The 16,106-nt window shown below is 44.4% G+C and overlaps 1 protein-coding gene across 6 annotated transcripts in view; it reads left to right on the top strand.

Moving 5' to 3' along the window:
* The window catches only part of Psen1 (presenilin 1), a 58,773-nt gene extending 46,708 nt beyond the window's left edge, over positions 1 to 12,065 (top strand). For all 6 annotated transcript variants that reach the window (XM_070030845.1, XM_070030799.1, XM_070030807.1 and 3 more), the window contains 5 exons: positions 1,957 to 2,055; positions 3,008 to 3,094; positions 4,695 to 4,868; positions 8,676 to 8,794; positions 10,873 to 12,065. In XM_070030845.1, the coding sequence (XP_069886946.1) occupies positions 1,957 to 2,055; positions 3,008 to 3,094; positions 4,695 to 4,868; positions 8,676 to 8,794; positions 10,873 to 11,028 (635 nt within the window). In that variant the 3' untranslated portion in view covers positions 11,029 to 12,065. The remainder of the gene's footprint in view (positions 1 to 1,956; positions 2,056 to 3,007; positions 3,095 to 4,694; positions 4,869 to 8,675; positions 8,795 to 10,872) is intronic.
* The last annotated feature ends 4,041 nt before the right edge of the window (positions 12,066 to 16,106 follow it).

Genomic DNA, 16,106 nt, shown 5'->3' with positions numbered 1-16,106 from the left:
CTACTGAATTCCACTTCCTAGCCCTATGTTGTTTTGAAAAAGAAGTGATGAGCCAAGCATGGGGTGAGCACATCTATATTACTAGCAGTTCAGGAGGCGAGCAATCCAAGGATCATTGTTCAAAGCCAACCCAGGTAGAAAATTCTGTGAGAGTCTTTATCTCCAATTAACTATCAAAAAGTCAGAAGTGAAAGTGTGATTCAAGTGGTAGAATATCAGCCTTGAGTGAAAAAGCTAAAGGAGTGCCCAGACCCTGAGTTCAAACCCTAGTACTAGCATAATTAATAAATTAATAAATAAATAAATAAATAAAAGATAGAGCTTTTCTGACCATTTTTCAAGGAGTTGAGCATTTGGGTTTAAGCTTCTGTTGTAGCTTCTAGGTAGACTTATTCATCATAGTTACAGCCTCTCTATAATACTTATCTCTGCCTCTTTCCTTCAAACTAAGAAGAATTATTCCTAGAGCCCACTGAAGTTGCACTATAGACTTCACAAATAGCAATAAATCAATTTGCAGAAATCTTCTGTGTATACAGACCATCAGCACCCTGGTTGGCGTCCAGGTGCTGAGTTCAAGCCCCACAGCCAACAGAAGAAAAAAAAAAATGCTTAAGGCAGCATTGCAGAAGTCAGTGATTTTCTTTTTCTTTTTCTTTTTCTTTTTTTTTTTGGTCCGGTAGGGGGGCCTGAACTCTGGGCCTGGGCGCTGTCCCTCAGCTCTTCAGCTCAAGGCTAGCGCTCTACCACTTGAGCCACAGCGCCACTTCCAGCTTTTTTCTTTTTTGCTTATGTGGTGCTGAGGAATCGAACCCAGGGCCTCGAGCATGCAAGGCAAGTGCTCTACCACTGAGCTACCTTCCCAGCCCCAAGTCAGTGATTTCTATAGAGCAGTAAGGGCCTACCGTTCACTTGTGCAGTTCCTTCTGTGTTTCTGCTGCTCATCTGGAATTTTGTTCTCCATAGCTACAATGGTGTGGTTGATGAATATGGCCGAAAGAGACCCAGAAGCCCAAAGAAGGGTGCTCACAGTACTAGTTTTTGGTTTGGGGGGTTTTTTTTTGGTCAGTCAAGGAGGCTGTACTCTGGGCCTGAGCGTTGTCCCTTAGCTCTTCAGCTCAAGGCTAGCACTCTACCACTTGAGCCACAGCGCCACTTCCTGGCTTTTTTCTGCTTATGTAGTACTGAGGAATCGAACCCAGGGCCTCATGCATGCAAGGCAAGCACTGTACCAATGAGCCAGCTTCCCAGCCCCTTGGTTTGTTTTTTTGTCAGTCATAGAGCTTGAACTCAGGGCCTGAACACTGTCCCTGAGCTTTTGTGCTCAAAGCTAGCACTTTGCCACTTTGAGCCACAGTTCTACTTCCAGTTTTTAGGTGGTTAATTGGAAATAAGGGTCTCATGGACTTTCCTGCCCAGGCTGGCTTTCAACCGTGATCCTCAGATACTAGTTTCCTGAGTAGCTAGGATTATAGGCATGAGCCACCAGGGCCTGGCAATGCTATCTTTTAAATATTGTAAATAGATGTATGTTTTATTTTTTTTTTTATTTTTATTTTTTTGGGGTCCGATCCTGGGGCCTGAACTCTGGACCTGGGCGCTGTCCCTCAGCTCTTCAGCTCAAGGCTAGCGCTCTACCACTTGAGCCACAGCGCCACTTCTGGCTTTTTTCTTTTTGTTTATGTGGTGCTGAGGAATCGAACCCAGGGCCTCAGGCATACAAGGTGAGCGCTCTACCACTGAGCCACCTTCCCAGCCCCTAGATGTATGTTTTATTTAGGATTCAATTTGCTTTTTCACCAACCAGTTCACCTGCCCATTATTTTGTAATCATTTAACATCTTTTTTTTGTAAAAGCAAAAATCCTGAATCCCTTTCCTTCAGTTAATCCTTCAATAACATTTAGCCAGTATAATACATCTTATCAGATATCATTTTTTGTTTTTCTCTTTCTAGATTTGGTGGCTGTTTTGTGCCCAAAAGGTCCACTTCGTATGCTGGTTGAAACAGCTCAGGAGAGAAATGAAACACTCTTTCCAGCTCTCATTTACTCCTGTAAGTATTTCAGAATAGTATTGAATTAGCACATTCAGTTTTTCAGAATTATGTTTTAATCATGTAAAGCCAAAGAGAATCTTGTGTGGTTTTTGTTTTGTTTTATTTTTTTGTGTTTCCATCATGGTACCTGAACTCTGGGCCTGGGCGCTGTCCCTCAGCTCTTCAGCTCAAGGCTAGCACTCTACCACTTGTGCCACAGCACCACTTCTGGCTTTTATACTTATGTGGTGCTGAGGAATGGAACCCAGAGCCTCATGCATGCAAGGCAAACACTCTACCACTGAGCCACCTTCCCAGCCTCCTTGTGTGGTTTTGAATATGTATTTATTTGTGGTTGTTACAAATGCTTAAGGCTGGAAGTGGTGCTATGGCTCAAGTGGTAGAGCACAAGCTTAAGCAAAAGAAGCTTAGAGACAGCACCTGGCCCTTGAGTTCGAACCCCAATACTGGCAAAAAAATAAAAGAAAATCAGTCTTGGAAGTGGCACTGTGGCTCAAAGTGCTAGTCTTGAGTGCAAAAGCTCAGTGACAGTGCCCAGGCCTTGAGTTCAAGCCCCACCACCAGCAATAACAACACACAAAAAAAGCTGGGCGCACTGGTGGCTCAGGTCTGTGATTCTAGCTACTCAGGAGGCTGAGATCTGAGGATGATTGCGGTTCAGAGCCAGCCCAGGTAGGAAAGTCCATGAGACTATTTTTAACTCCAATTAACCACCGGAAAACGGGGCGTGGCACTGTGGCTCAAAGTGATAAAAGTCCTAGCCTTGAACAAAAAGAGCTCAGGGGCAGTGTCCAGGCCCTGAGTTCAAGTCCCCCAATAGAAAAATAAATGCTTAAGGCAGCATTGCAGAGGTTGGTGATTTCTGTAGAGAAGGGCCTACTGTGCACTTATGCACTTCTGTAGAGAAGGGTCTTCTGCTGCTCATCTGGAATTTTGTCTTTCTCAATAGCTACAATGGTGTGGTTGGTGAATATGGCCGAAGGAGACCCAGAAGCCCAAAGGAGGGTGCCCAAAAACTCCAAATACAACACACAAAGTAGGTGCTTTTTATTTGGGAGTTTCTTTCTTTTATAGGATCATTGTCATTTTATAGCCTCTTTCTTTGTTCTTAAATTTTTTTTTTTTGAGAATCTCCTAAAAGAGCTGTGATAATCCCCAGTAAACACACAGATAGATATTTAAGGATCCCAGAGACTCCAAACACAACCCATAGTCAGGGCACCCTGGGTTAAGTTTCTGCCATTGGATACATAATACCAGTGTATAAAGGTTCAGTTGAAGATAGGATTTAGCTATGATTTAACAATAAGAAAAATCTAAGCTCTGTCTTATCTCTTATCTAAGCTCTTGTCTATCTTTCCAAATATGGAAAGATGAGACCCTCAGCCGAGTATAGTGTTAAACACTATACTAAAATGCCAGCACTCAAAAGACTAAGCAGAAGAATTGTGAATTCAAGGCTAACCTGGCAGAATTAAATATATATATATATATATATACATATATATATGTATATATATATACACACATACACACAAACACATACATGCATACATATAGGAGGTGCACATAAATTGACATGTTGAACTGAAACCCTTTAGTACAACTACTTAAAGGTAGTTAAAAAAGAAAAAAAAAAGTGCCAGTGGCTATATGCTCTTACCTACTCAGGAGGATGAAATCTTGCTTATCTCTAATAAACCAGCAAAAATCTGAAAGAGCCATGGTTCACGTGGTTGAGAACCAGTCTTGAGTAAAAAAGCTAAGGAGGAGTAGGAGGCTCTGAGTTCAAACCCCAGTACTAACACAAAGAAAATAAATTTTTAAAAAAAGAGTAGAGCACAGTGGTAGAGCACTTGCCTAGCATTTATGAGGTTCTGGGTTCAATCCCTACCATAGAGAGGAGAGAAGAGGGGAAATGGTTAGCTTCATTTATATACAAATATATTTTTAATATTTTTAATGTATGAAAGTTTCTCAAGATTTGAACTATTAATATTCAGTCAAATTGAGTTACTAAAGCCAGTGATGAGTACCACTCAACTACAAGAATTTACAAACCCAAATCAGTTGCCATAAACATAGAAGAAATGTGTTCTTTGGTGTGGGACAAGAAGTCACCCAGAAAGGGAAGGCATTTGTAGGACTGGTTAATCCTGAGACTCACTGCTCCCCATGGTCATAAGGATGCAGTTACAAGCATCATATCCAGAGCAGGTAACATACAGGGGCAGAGACTATTGGTTTCTTCTTTGGAAAGTAGAAAGAAGGAGAAAAATATTTCAGATTCCAGCAGACTTTGCTCAATACCTACTGGCTGGTTCCAGGTAGCAGCCCTCAGGCATAGGGCTTTCTTTGGGAAAAGGAATGGAGAAACCATCATGTCTGACTTGGCTTGACCAGTGTCATGGGTGAGGGGTGGAAGCCCAAGCAGAGCAGAGCTGTGCTGTCCACTTATACTGGGGAAGTAGCATCTGGGCAAGCAGTCAGCAGACATGCGATGGCCTTGGTTTGTGGTAAAGGAGCCAGCCACCCTAGTCATGACCTCTGGTTGTCACTCTCTTCACTTGATTTGCTTAACGATATAAGGAAATCATTCTAGGTATTAGAGCTATAATTTCCTCTTTTTCTTGAAGGCACCGAAAGGGAGGCACAGGAGACGAGTTCAGAGAACGATGATGGCGGCTTCAGTGAGGAGTGGGAAGCCCAAAGGGATAGTCATCTAGGGCCTCATCGCTCTACCTCCGAGACACGGGCTGCCGTCCAGGAGCTTTCCAGCAGCATCCTCACCAGTGAAGATCCAGAGGAGAGTATGTATATTTTTCTACGTTGCAAGGCCGTGGGTTCTTTTCGGTAGAGGCTTTATTGGGTTCCTTTAGGTTCCTTTAGGTAGTGGCTTTATCAACTCTGCAAGAATAAAATGAATATTATGATAGATAACTAATACAATGTTAAACAACACTATAGCTTTTAGTGAGAAATAGTTAGCCAATAGACCAAGTTCTCCCCTTTAGGTTTTTTATATTTATCCCTTACAACTTGATTGCTGGCATTTATTTTATAAAATAGAAGATTTTTTACATTTTTATGCCAGTAAGATGGAATGCTATACCATTTGTGCATTAAAAACAAACAAAAAAAATTAGCCAGGTGCCAGTGGCTCATGCCTGTAATTCTAGCTACTCAGGCCAAGAACTGAGGATAACAGTTAAAAGCCACCGGGCAAGAACTGTGAAACTCTTATCTCCAATTAACCACCAGAAAATTGGAAATGGAGCTTTGGCTCAAAGTGGTAGAGCGCTAGCCTTGAACAAAAAGAGCTCAGGGACAGTACCCAGGCCCCACGTTCAAGCCTAACACCCAACAAAAGAAAAAAAAAAAACAAAGCACATTAATATATTTCTTATTTTTTGTTATATGGATTTATGTCTTAACAGTTTTCAGTGTTATTGCTTTTGTTGGCAAACTTTAGTAACATTAATTTTAGTGAAAAGAGATTGAATATTGGCAGAAATGTAAGCATTTTTCAGTGTCTATGTCATGTAGCCACTTGATAGACCAAATTTAGCTCCTGAGACTTGTTAGACCATTATCAACTAGCAGAGTCTCCTGGGGTCAGTCTCTTCATGTAAGAGGTGTGATTTGTTAAATAAAAGATTATAGTACATTTTCCAATTAAGCTGTCTTCAGTTTTTTTTTTTCCATTTTCCCTAAAATGAAACTTGATTAGAACCTTGTACCTAGAATATGAAATAGCTTTAAAGGAACAAATACCTGCTGGGCGCTGGTGGCTCACGCCTATATTCTTAGCTGCTCAGGAGGCTAAGATTGAGGCTCAAAGCCAGCCCTAACAGGAAAGCCATGAGATTCTTATCTTCAGTTAATTACCAAAAAATCAGAAGTGGTGCTATTGCTCAAGTGGTAGACCATTGGCCTTGAGCTGAAGAGCTGAGGGACAGTGCCCAGGCCCAGAGTTCAAGCCCCATGAATGACCCAAAAAAAAGAAAGAAAGAAAAAAAGAACACCTCTCAAAAAAAAACCACCCTAGATTGTTTAGCTTCTTTGGTCATTCATCACTGGGTCTTAACATTACCTTAGCTTGAGCGGAACACTGTGGGGGGGTTGTTTGTTTGTTTGTTTGTTTTGCCAGTCCTAGGGCTGGAACTCCAGGCCTGGGCACTGTCCCTGAGCTTCTTTTGCTCAAGGATAGTGCTCTACCACTTGAGCCACAGCGCCACTTCCAGCATTTTCTGTTTATATGGTGCTGAGGAATCGAACCCAGGGCTTCATGCATGCTAGGCAAGCGCTCTACTGCTAAGCCTCATTCTCAGGCCCATGAACAGAACATTTTTATAGCTCTCCTTGAGTCTTCCAAATCAGTTTTCCTTGATACATCCACGACTTCGGTGTTTTTCTGTGCTTTGCCACTGTCGCAGCCAGCCCCAGCCGTGACTTCACATTCCTGGGTGGCTAGGTGCATTGTTTGTGCTTATAGCCTTTGCTTGGCACTGCTGGTTTCTTTTCTACTCTCAAATTGTCCACCAGAATTAGGTCACTCTTCCAGTCCCGCTCCTCTTTCCAGAATAATGTGGTTATTATTGACCACAGCCACAGTTTAATGCTTTAATTATGCCCTTTTTTTTTTTTGGTCGGTTGTGGGGCTTGAACTCTAGTCCTAGGTGCTTTTCCTGAGTTCTTCCGCTCATAGGCGGTGCTCTACTTGAGCCACAGCACCACTTCTGGTTTTCTGGTGGTTAATTGGAGGTAAGAGACTCACAGACTTTCCTGCCTGGGCTGGCTCTGAACTGTGATCCTCAAATCTCAGCCTCCTGAGTAGCTAGGATTTCAGGCGTGACCCATGGGTGCCCAGCAACTTTAATTATGCTTGTTTATTTATTTATTTATTTATTTTTGATTATGGGGCTTGAACTCTGGGTCTGGGTATTGTCCCTCAGCTCTTCAGATCAAAGCTAGCACTCTACCACTTGAGCCCTAGTGCCACTTCCGGCGTCTTCTGCTTATGTGGTACTGAGGAATCAAACCCAGGACCTCATGAATGCAAGGCAAGCACCCTGACACAGCCACCTTCCCAACTCTAATTACCATTTTTTAACTAGAAGATTTCCTCTCCTAGTCATCTCTTCTTCCTCATCTTTTTTTTCAGCAGTCCCAGAGCTTGATCTCTGGGCCTGAGTGCTGTCTTTGAGCTTTTGTTCTTAAAACTAGCACTCCTGTCCCAGCTCTACTTCTGCCTTTTTGTGGTTAATTGGAGATAAGAGTCTCACAGTTCCTGCTCAACCGGCTTCGAACCACTGTTCTGAGATCTCAGCCTCCTGAGTAGCTAAGATTACAGGCTGAGACACAGTGCTTAGCTTCGTTTTTTTTTTTTTTTTAGCTGAGGTTCAAACTTACTCTTATCATTGGAGCCATACCTCCAAACCCTGTTCTTGTTTCTTTTGCGGGTAGGGGAAGGAGCGGGGGAGGGAGGCAGTCTAAAGGCTTGAACTTAGGGCCTGGGTACTGTCTATGAGCTTCTTTTGCTCAAACCTAGCACTCTCTCACTTGAGCCTCAGCACTACTCCCAGATTTTTCTGTTTATGTGGTATTGAGGAATTGAACTCAGGACTTCAGGCATGCTAGCCATGCACTTACCACTAAGCACATTCCCAGATCCTGTTCTTGTTTCTGGTTTTTTTTGTTTGTTTTTTTGCCAGTCGTGGGGCCTGACCTCTGGGCCTGGGCACTGTCCCTCAGCTCTTCAGCTCAAGGCTAGTGCTCTACCACTTGAGCCACAGCACCACTTCCAGCTTTTTCTGCTTATGTGTTGCTGAGGAATCGAACCCAGGCCTCATGCATGCAAGGCAAGCACTCTACCACTGAGCCACCTTCCCAGCCCCACTTTCTGTGTGTGTGTGTGTATGTCTGTGTGTGTGTGTCTGTGTCTGTCTGTGTCTGTGTGTCGGTGTCGGTGTCTGTGTCTGTGTTTAATCAGTCCTAGGGCTTGAACTCTGGGCCTGGGGCTTGAGCTCTTCAGCTCAAGGCAGCCGTCCTGCCACTTGAGCTACAGCACCTCTTGTGGTTTTCTGGTGGTTAATTGGAGATAAGAGTATCACAGACTTTCCTGCCCTGGCTGACTTTGAACTGCAGTCCTCAAATCTCAGCCTTCTGAGTAGCTAGATTACAGGCATGAGCTACCTGTGCCCAACTTCTTGTTTCTTTTTTTTTTTTGGTCTGGTTGTGGGGCCTGAACTCTGGGCCTGGGCCCTGTCCCTCAGCTCTTCAGCTCAAGGCTAGCACTCTACCACTTGAGCCAAAGCGCCACTTCTGGCTTTTTTTTTTTTTTCTGCGTATGTGATGCTGAGGAATCGAACCCAGGGCCTCAGGCATGCAAGGCAAGCGCTCTACCACTGAGCCATCTTCCCAGCCCCTCTTGTTTTTTAAGATAGGATGTTGCTATGTTGTTGAACTTCTGGCTCCCGTGCTGGTCCTGCCTCTCAGCCTCCTAAATAGCTGTGACTACAGGTTGCACCACTGTACCCCACTCAGGGTAATACTTTTGAATTATGAAATCTTACTAAAAAATGACAAACTTTTACATTAATGATTTTTCCTTTCAGGGGGAGTAAAACTTGGGTTGGGAGATTTCATTTTCTACAGTGTTCTGGTTGGCAAGGCCTCAGCAACTGCCAGCGGAGACTGGAACACCACCATTGCCTGTTTTGTAGCCATATTAATTGTAAGTATACACTAAAAAAAAAAAAAAAAATGTCAGGACTTTGGTCTAAATTCTGAGTTCTCTGCATCTTTAAAGCAATTTGCTTTGACTCTAGATGGGCTGAGAGCTCCAATCACCTGAGAAACTTTTTTTTTTTTTGGTCGGTTGTGGGGCTTGAACTCTGGGCTTGTGCGCTATCCCTCAGCTCTTCAGCTCAAGCCGAGCATTCTACCCCTTGAGCCACAGCACCACTTCTGGTTTTCTAGCGGTTTATTGGAGATAAGAGACTCACAGACTTTCCTGCCTGGGCTGGCTTTGAACTGTGATCCTTAGATCTCAGCCTCTTGAGTAGGATTACAGGCATGAGCCACCGGCGCCCAGCAGTAAGAAATTTTTTAAAAAAGAACAGATAACTCGACTTTACATGAGTGATTGTGCACTGTGCCATACACTAGTCACCTGGGAGCTTTCAAACCGTGAGATCAGCTGGGAGCTATCGTATTTAATTTGTTTTGTATAGTTCTTAAGAGTTCTTTAGGAAATCTTGAGTTCTTCTGATTAGGAACCATTCCTAGAGCCCAGCAGCATAGATACATAGGAAGTTTGCAGCCTAGAACTGAGTCTGAAGGAGGTCAACAGGGATTGTCCCTGGCCCACTTAACAGAGGTTGGGGATTTTGCAGCATTCAGGGTTTCTTTGGGCAGCAAGCCCACTGAGAAACACTGCCTGTGTGGGACCCATGCAGACCCTGCTCACAGTGGTACAGAGTGAGCTCCAGGAATCCATACTTGTGACACAAGTTAATAGTCCACAAGCTATTTAGTATTTCTTACTCTACTCAAGATGGGTGCTGTTCATGCACACTACATGAGCAAAGATAGATGAGTTTAGGTAAGGGCCTTTACATATGCATTTTTGGTGCTTGTATATATGACATCATAAATAGAATTTTCATGCGCTTTATTTCTCTTTGGAGGTGTGTTTTTTTTGCTTGGAAAGTATTGGCTGTGTTATATGTTGTTGTTGAAGATAATGTTTTTGTGAGGGTAGGTGCTCAGGACTTAGGCCTACTCAGCCCCAACATCTATCACAGAGCCATCTGTTAAATCTGTGAAGAGCATTTGATTCTGAATCTGAAGTAGTAGCCAACTTCATCTTTACAGCTAGTGTCTCAGTGATTAAGGCATTATATTAAAATGAACTGTTTTATATACCTCGGTATTTACAAAAAAATAGTGTATATACTACCCATGTACCAGCTTTCCTTATCATTTCTTTGTCCCCACAACATATAAGGGATATTCTGTGCTTCAGAGGTTTTTTTTGGGGGGGGGGTGGGTAAGGGACTCGAACTTTGAATTTGGCATGGACACTGTCCCTGAGCTCTTTAGCTCAAGGCAAGCACTCTACCACTTGAGCGGTTTATTGGAGATAAGAATCTCACAGACTTTCCTGCCCCCAGCTGGCTTTGAACCACTCCTCAGATCTCAGCCTCCTGAGTAGCTAGGATTACAGGCATGAGCCACTGGTGCCCAGCTTTTTTTTTTTTTTTTTTAATAGGTCATGGGGCTTGAACTAAGGGCCTGGGCACTGTCTCTGAGCTTTTTTGCCAAGTCTAGCACTTTACCATTTGAGCCACAGCTCTATTTCCAGTTTTCTGGAAGTCTCATGGACTTTCTGCCCTGGCTGGCTTCAAACCATGATCCTCAGATCTCAGCCTCCTGAGTAGTTAGGATTACAGGCATGATCCACCGGTCCCTGAGTACTCCTGGGATTTTAACCAGCCAAATCAAAATCACTCAGAGGTCTACTACATACAGAACTTATGAGATTTTTTTTAATAGTTTTTTCTTTCAGACTCTATTCCTTTTCTAGAGACTGAAATATCAACCATGTGTGTGCATAGTGAGCTCTGTAGTGAAAGAAAGTAAATGTGGTCTCCTTTTTATCAAGAAGCTATATTTTAGCCGGGTATAGTGGTGCACACCTGTAATAGCAACATGATCATGTCAATTTAACCACAAAGGATTTGTTACTGAGTTATTTGCAGGGATGCTTGTATATCATGTGAACATGTGTCTTTTCCGTTTCATCTGCAGGGTCTGTGCCTTACATTACTACTCCTGGCTATTTTCAAGAAAGCATTGCCAGCTCTCCCCATCTCGATCACCTTTGGGCTTGTTTTCTACTTTGCCACAGATTACCTTGTACAGCCCTTTATGGACCAGTTGGCATTCCATCAATTTTATATCTAGCGTATTTGCGATCAGAATCCCATGGATATTTCTGCTTTGACTATAATAAAATCTGGGGAAGACAAAAGTGATTTTCTGGTATCCCCATCTAACAAAGTCAAGATTCCCAGCTGGACTTGTGCATCTTCCTTCCAAGTTTTCCCGACCACCTGCACAATTAGACATTGGAAGGAGGTGTCACCGGACAACGGTTTTCAACATACTTGATGGCGGTGGACTCTGTCCCTTGGTGCACAACTACCAGATTTGAGGGACAGAGTTGACAGGGAAGCACGATGGGCCAGGAAGCTACTGACCTCCCTCAGCGGTGCAACCCTGTCACCAGGGCTTCTGCCAGCCACGCACTCTCAGGACTCCCACTAGCAAGAGGTTAAACGAGCAGTTCAAAGCCAACAGGACTCCTCACCTTGAACATCACCTTGGAAATCCAGCTAGGAAATGCATGTGCATTGGATTCTGAAGCTCTTTTAGAGGTGTGTGAAGAGTAAGCACCGGTGGCAAGGTGGCCCGAGCTTCCACTTCCAGACTTCAGTGCTGCACACTTGACATTTTTCCATGAGACTTCCCCACCCTCCTTCCCCACTCTGAGTCCCCTCCAATGTGTAGGTTGATTCTCCAGTGCTGAAACTCAGAACCATCTGTGGTAGCTGTTTGAACTTATTTGGGGCAGCTGTATCCTGAAAGTCTTCACCTGAGGTTCCAAATGTAGTAATTTTGGAAATGCTGGAACTATCATTCAGTGACTCCCTATCATTCTTAAGTAAATATTGGATTTTCCACCAAATTCCTAATTTAAAGACATTTGTAAGTTCACTTGCCCCAGATGCCTTCTCTGCTCCCGTCTCTCCCATCAGCCCCACAGCAGTTGTCTTCAGCATGTTGAGGTGACAGGTGTCGCATAGCCGGTGTCACGTGGCAAGTGGTCCCCATAGTCCAGGGTTGCCCTCTCCTGTGACAGCGAATGGCCTCACTATCATAACTCCACAAATAAGATGTGTGGCCAAAGACAATTAAAGAAGAGTAAAGTGGCTGCTGAAGTCCTTTCTGTCCTGGTTTTTCTTTCATTACCATGACTTGTCTCTGATCATAGGGCAGATTTGAATTAGGAGCTAGGGTGTAGCTCGGTGGCAGAGCACTTTGCCTGGCACTGCAAAACAAAATGGAAGCATAGAGTTTAAATTAATAGCCCAATGCTGGTGGTTTGTGTTTATGAACCCATTTTATCAGCACAAATCAAGTATTTGAAGCAAGCCATTGTTTTATTTGGTAAGTTCTCTCCGTGGAGAACCTGGGGTTGGGAGGAGCACCAGCCACCAGGAGAAGAGGGGCCTTCCACAGCCAAGGGCAAGGGGAGTTCACAGCCTGGGTGGACATGAAGAGGACATCCAGATTGTTGCTCAAGAACTTCACAGTGGTGCTTTGCAGTCTCTGGCCATATCCCGTCATCACAGTACATCCTGTCAGCTGAAGTTACACTGGTGCTCAGGCCCTGGGTTTGGAGAGACAGTGCACACAGATGTTCCAGCAGCCTGGAGCACATGGCACCATGGGAAGCTCATACACCCACCCCTCCTTTGGCCACAGAGCCCTTAGTGGTGAGGAGCTTTCCTCCTGGGGCTGAAGCAGGCCTGGCTTTTCCGTTTACAAAGCCTACTGTCTTCTCTCCTGGCCCATCAGATATAGATGACCCAGTTTGGGATCCTCTGGAGTTGAGAATAATTGGTTCTTCCATCATGGGGTAGTTGGGGTTTTGTTTTGTGGTGTTAGGGGGTGGAACCCAGGGCCTTGAGCATGCTAGGCAAGCACTGTACCACCCAGCTACACTCTCAGTATGGGATGGCCCTAAGAAGTTAATTTTGAGGGCTGAAGATGCGGATCAATCACAGAGCACATGAGGCCCTGGGTTCCATCCCAGCAACAACAACAGATGCTAACTTAGGAGGAGTGTGCTGGTACTGACGTGAATATGAGCAAACACTGGCTTGTCTCAGTGGAGACCTGGAAAAAGAAAAGCTGTGCTGGGAAGAATGGGTCTTACAGTGGCAGATTCTGTTAGTTCTTTTCTTTAGCCCCACCCTTCCCAAGATGCTCTTGTTCTGCTCTCAGACAGGGATCAGTGTGAGTACTATCGCAAGCATGTATGGACATGGACATGGGTATGGACACACACCAGTGTGTGACTCTTAGTTCCCTACCCTGGAGTAGCTTATTTGTGCAAAGGCCCAAAGTGTATTATATCCTTGATGACAAAGAAGAGGGTGTGTACAAAATGTCTAGCCAAGAAATATAACAATTCTGCTTCTTCTAGTTCGAAGTCCATCTCAGCTACATAAGGCAGCATGCACAGAGCTCCTCTGTGATCTCACAACTTTTCCTTCCAGGACCTTTTCCAGAATCAGTCATTCCTACAGTATCACAATTCTAGTCTTCCATCATGAAAAGCAGCATGTCCCCAGGGAAGGGGTGGAGGGTGGGGAGGGGAAACTGTGGCCAGGCAAAAGCAGAAATGCAGCTCAGGCCATCTAGCAGCTGCTTGAAAAAAAGGAGGGAAGGCAGTAGGAAAACAGGACCATGACAGGCCTAGGTATGACTGCAGTCTGAGTGGGGCAGCAGAACCCCTGGGAATGACAGCCATGCTTGGGAGACCCACAGAGTCAGACAGGAAGCTCGCCTTCCTGCTGTGTGCAGGCCAAGAGTCACAGCTTTGCCCTATAGTACTTCCTCCTTGAGAACTAATGGAAGCTTTCTAAGCTGCCAAAAACAATGTACTGACGCCTACAGAAGCAGCTTTTTTGCTTTCAAACTGGATCTCCATTTTTTGGTGTTCAGAATTTTTTAAGCCCTTCTTTAATAGTAGAGGATCATATTAATCATAAGTTTAGTGATGGTTCTCTCCTTGGCCTTAGTTTCTGTGTGTCTGCCTGTGTGTGTGTATTGGGGCTTGAACCTAGGGCATAGCCATGTTACTAAGCTTTTTTGCTTAGTGATGTCACTTTACCACTTGAGCCACAGCTCCATACCTGGCTTTTTTGGTGGTTAATTGGAGATAATGCTCTCAGCATTTCTTTAGGTAGTAGGGAAGATTTCCCAGAAGGCAATTTTCCCCTCAAAATCAGCTGTCAGAGTCGGAGGTCTGGGCCTGTCTGCAGGGGAGATGGGGGATGGTACTGGGTGAGCATTTCCACAGGTTGTTCACACTCATGGCATCAACTTGGTCTACTTCTTGAATACTGCTTTGTACACAATTCATAAAGACTACCAATACATTTTTTTGTGTGTCAGCCTTGAACTCATGGCACAGCACCACTTCTGACTTTTTTTTTTTTTGGTCGGTTGTGGAGCTTAAACTCGGCCCGGACACTGTCCCTGAGCTCTTCAGCTCAAAATGAACACTCTACCACTTGAGCCACAGCGCCACTTCTGGTTTTCTGGTGGATAATTAGAGATAAGAGTCTCATGGACTTTGCTGTGTGGGCTGGCTTTGAAATGTGATCCTCAGATCTCAGCCTTCTGAGTAGCTAGGATTACAGGCATGAGGCACCAGCACCCAGCCCAACTTTTCTTTTTAATTGGACATAAATTTCACAACTTCCCTGCCCTTTGTGGCTTCAAATGGTGATCCTCAGATCTCAGCCACCTGAGTTGCTAGGATTACAGGTTTGTGTCACCAGCACCTGGCTCCAATACAGCTTTTTTTTTTTTTTGTCATGGGACTTGAACTCGGCCTGGGCGCTGTCCCTCAGCTCTTCAGCTCAAGGCGTGCGCTCTACCACTTGAGTCACAGAACCACTTCCGGTTTTCTAGTGGTTTATTGGAGATAAGAGTCTCACGGGCTTTCCTTCCAGGGCTGGCTTTGAACCGTGATCCTCAGTTCTAGCCTCCTGAGTAGCTAGGATTACAGGCATGAGCCACCGGTGCCTGGCTCCAGTACAGCTTTTAAATCAAACGCCTTTCAAGTTCTTGGCAGGATATAATTTTGATAGATTGACTGCAGATGTATTTGTGATTAATACAGCTGTGCTAGTTTTCTTCCTTGTAGAGGTATATGAAACTGCTATGGTTAGCTGTGAACAGGACCAGTCCTCTACCCATGTACTAAAGAGGTCCTTGAAAGGGCTCAATATTAACCTATTTATGACAACCACATGGCCATGGGTCCATATCTGAGTATTTAACAACAGATCAAAAACTGTGAAAAATGGGGCTAGGAAGGTGGCTCAGTGGTAGAGTGCTTGCCTTGCATGCATGAGGCCCTGGGTTCGATTCCTCAGCACCACATAAGCAGAAAACGCCGGAAGTGGTGCTGTGGCTCCAGTGGTAGAGCGCTAGCCTTGAGCTGAAGAGCTAAGGGACAGCGCTCAGGCCCCATGACTGACCAAAAAAAAAAAAAAAAAACTGAAAAGTAATTTGCATCTGTACTGAACATGAATGGAATTTTTTCTTGTTTCTATTATCTGAGCCTTATGGCATGGCTCCTGTTTACATTGCATTTACATGACAGTGGGTCCCAAAACCTAGAGATAGTTTAAAGTATGAACATAAATCATATATGAATGCAACACTTATATGTAAAAGTAAATAGAACCTTGAGTACCTGAATTTCCCTATGGTGATTCTGGAACTGGTCCACAGATACTGTGGAAATTTTTTTTGGGGGGGGTCCGGTCATGGGGCCTGAACTCTGGGCCTGAGCGCTGTCCCTCAGCTCTTCAGCTCAAGGCTAGCGCTCTACCACTTGAGCCACAGCACCACTTCCAGCTTTTTCTGCTTATGTGGTGCTGAGGAATGGAACCCAGGGCCTCATGCATGCAAGGCAAGCATTCTACCACTGAGCCACCTTCCCAGCCCTGCTTTTTGTTTTGTTTTTTTGCCAGTCCTGGGGCTTGAACTCAGGGTCTGGGCACTGTGCTTTTTACTCAAGGCTAACACTCTATCATTTGAACCACAGCACCATGCCTGGGTTTTTCTGTGTATGTGGTGCTGAGGAATCGAAACCAGGACTTCATGCATGCAAAGCAAGCATTCTACCACTAAGCCACATTCCCAGCCCCTCAATTATATTCTTAATTCTTTGTTCT

The sequence above is a fragment of the Dipodomys merriami genome, unplaced genomic scaffold, assembly GCF_024711535.1.
Source record: "Dipodomys merriami isolate MVZ:Mamm:240054 unplaced genomic scaffold, mDipMer1.0.p SCAF_1, whole genome shotgun sequence".
Lineage (NCBI taxonomy): Eukaryota > Metazoa > Chordata > Mammalia > Rodentia > Heteromyidae > Dipodomys > Dipodomys merriami.
Note: the sequence above shows the minus strand (reverse complement) of the source record. Positions and strands in the feature narration are given on the sequence as shown.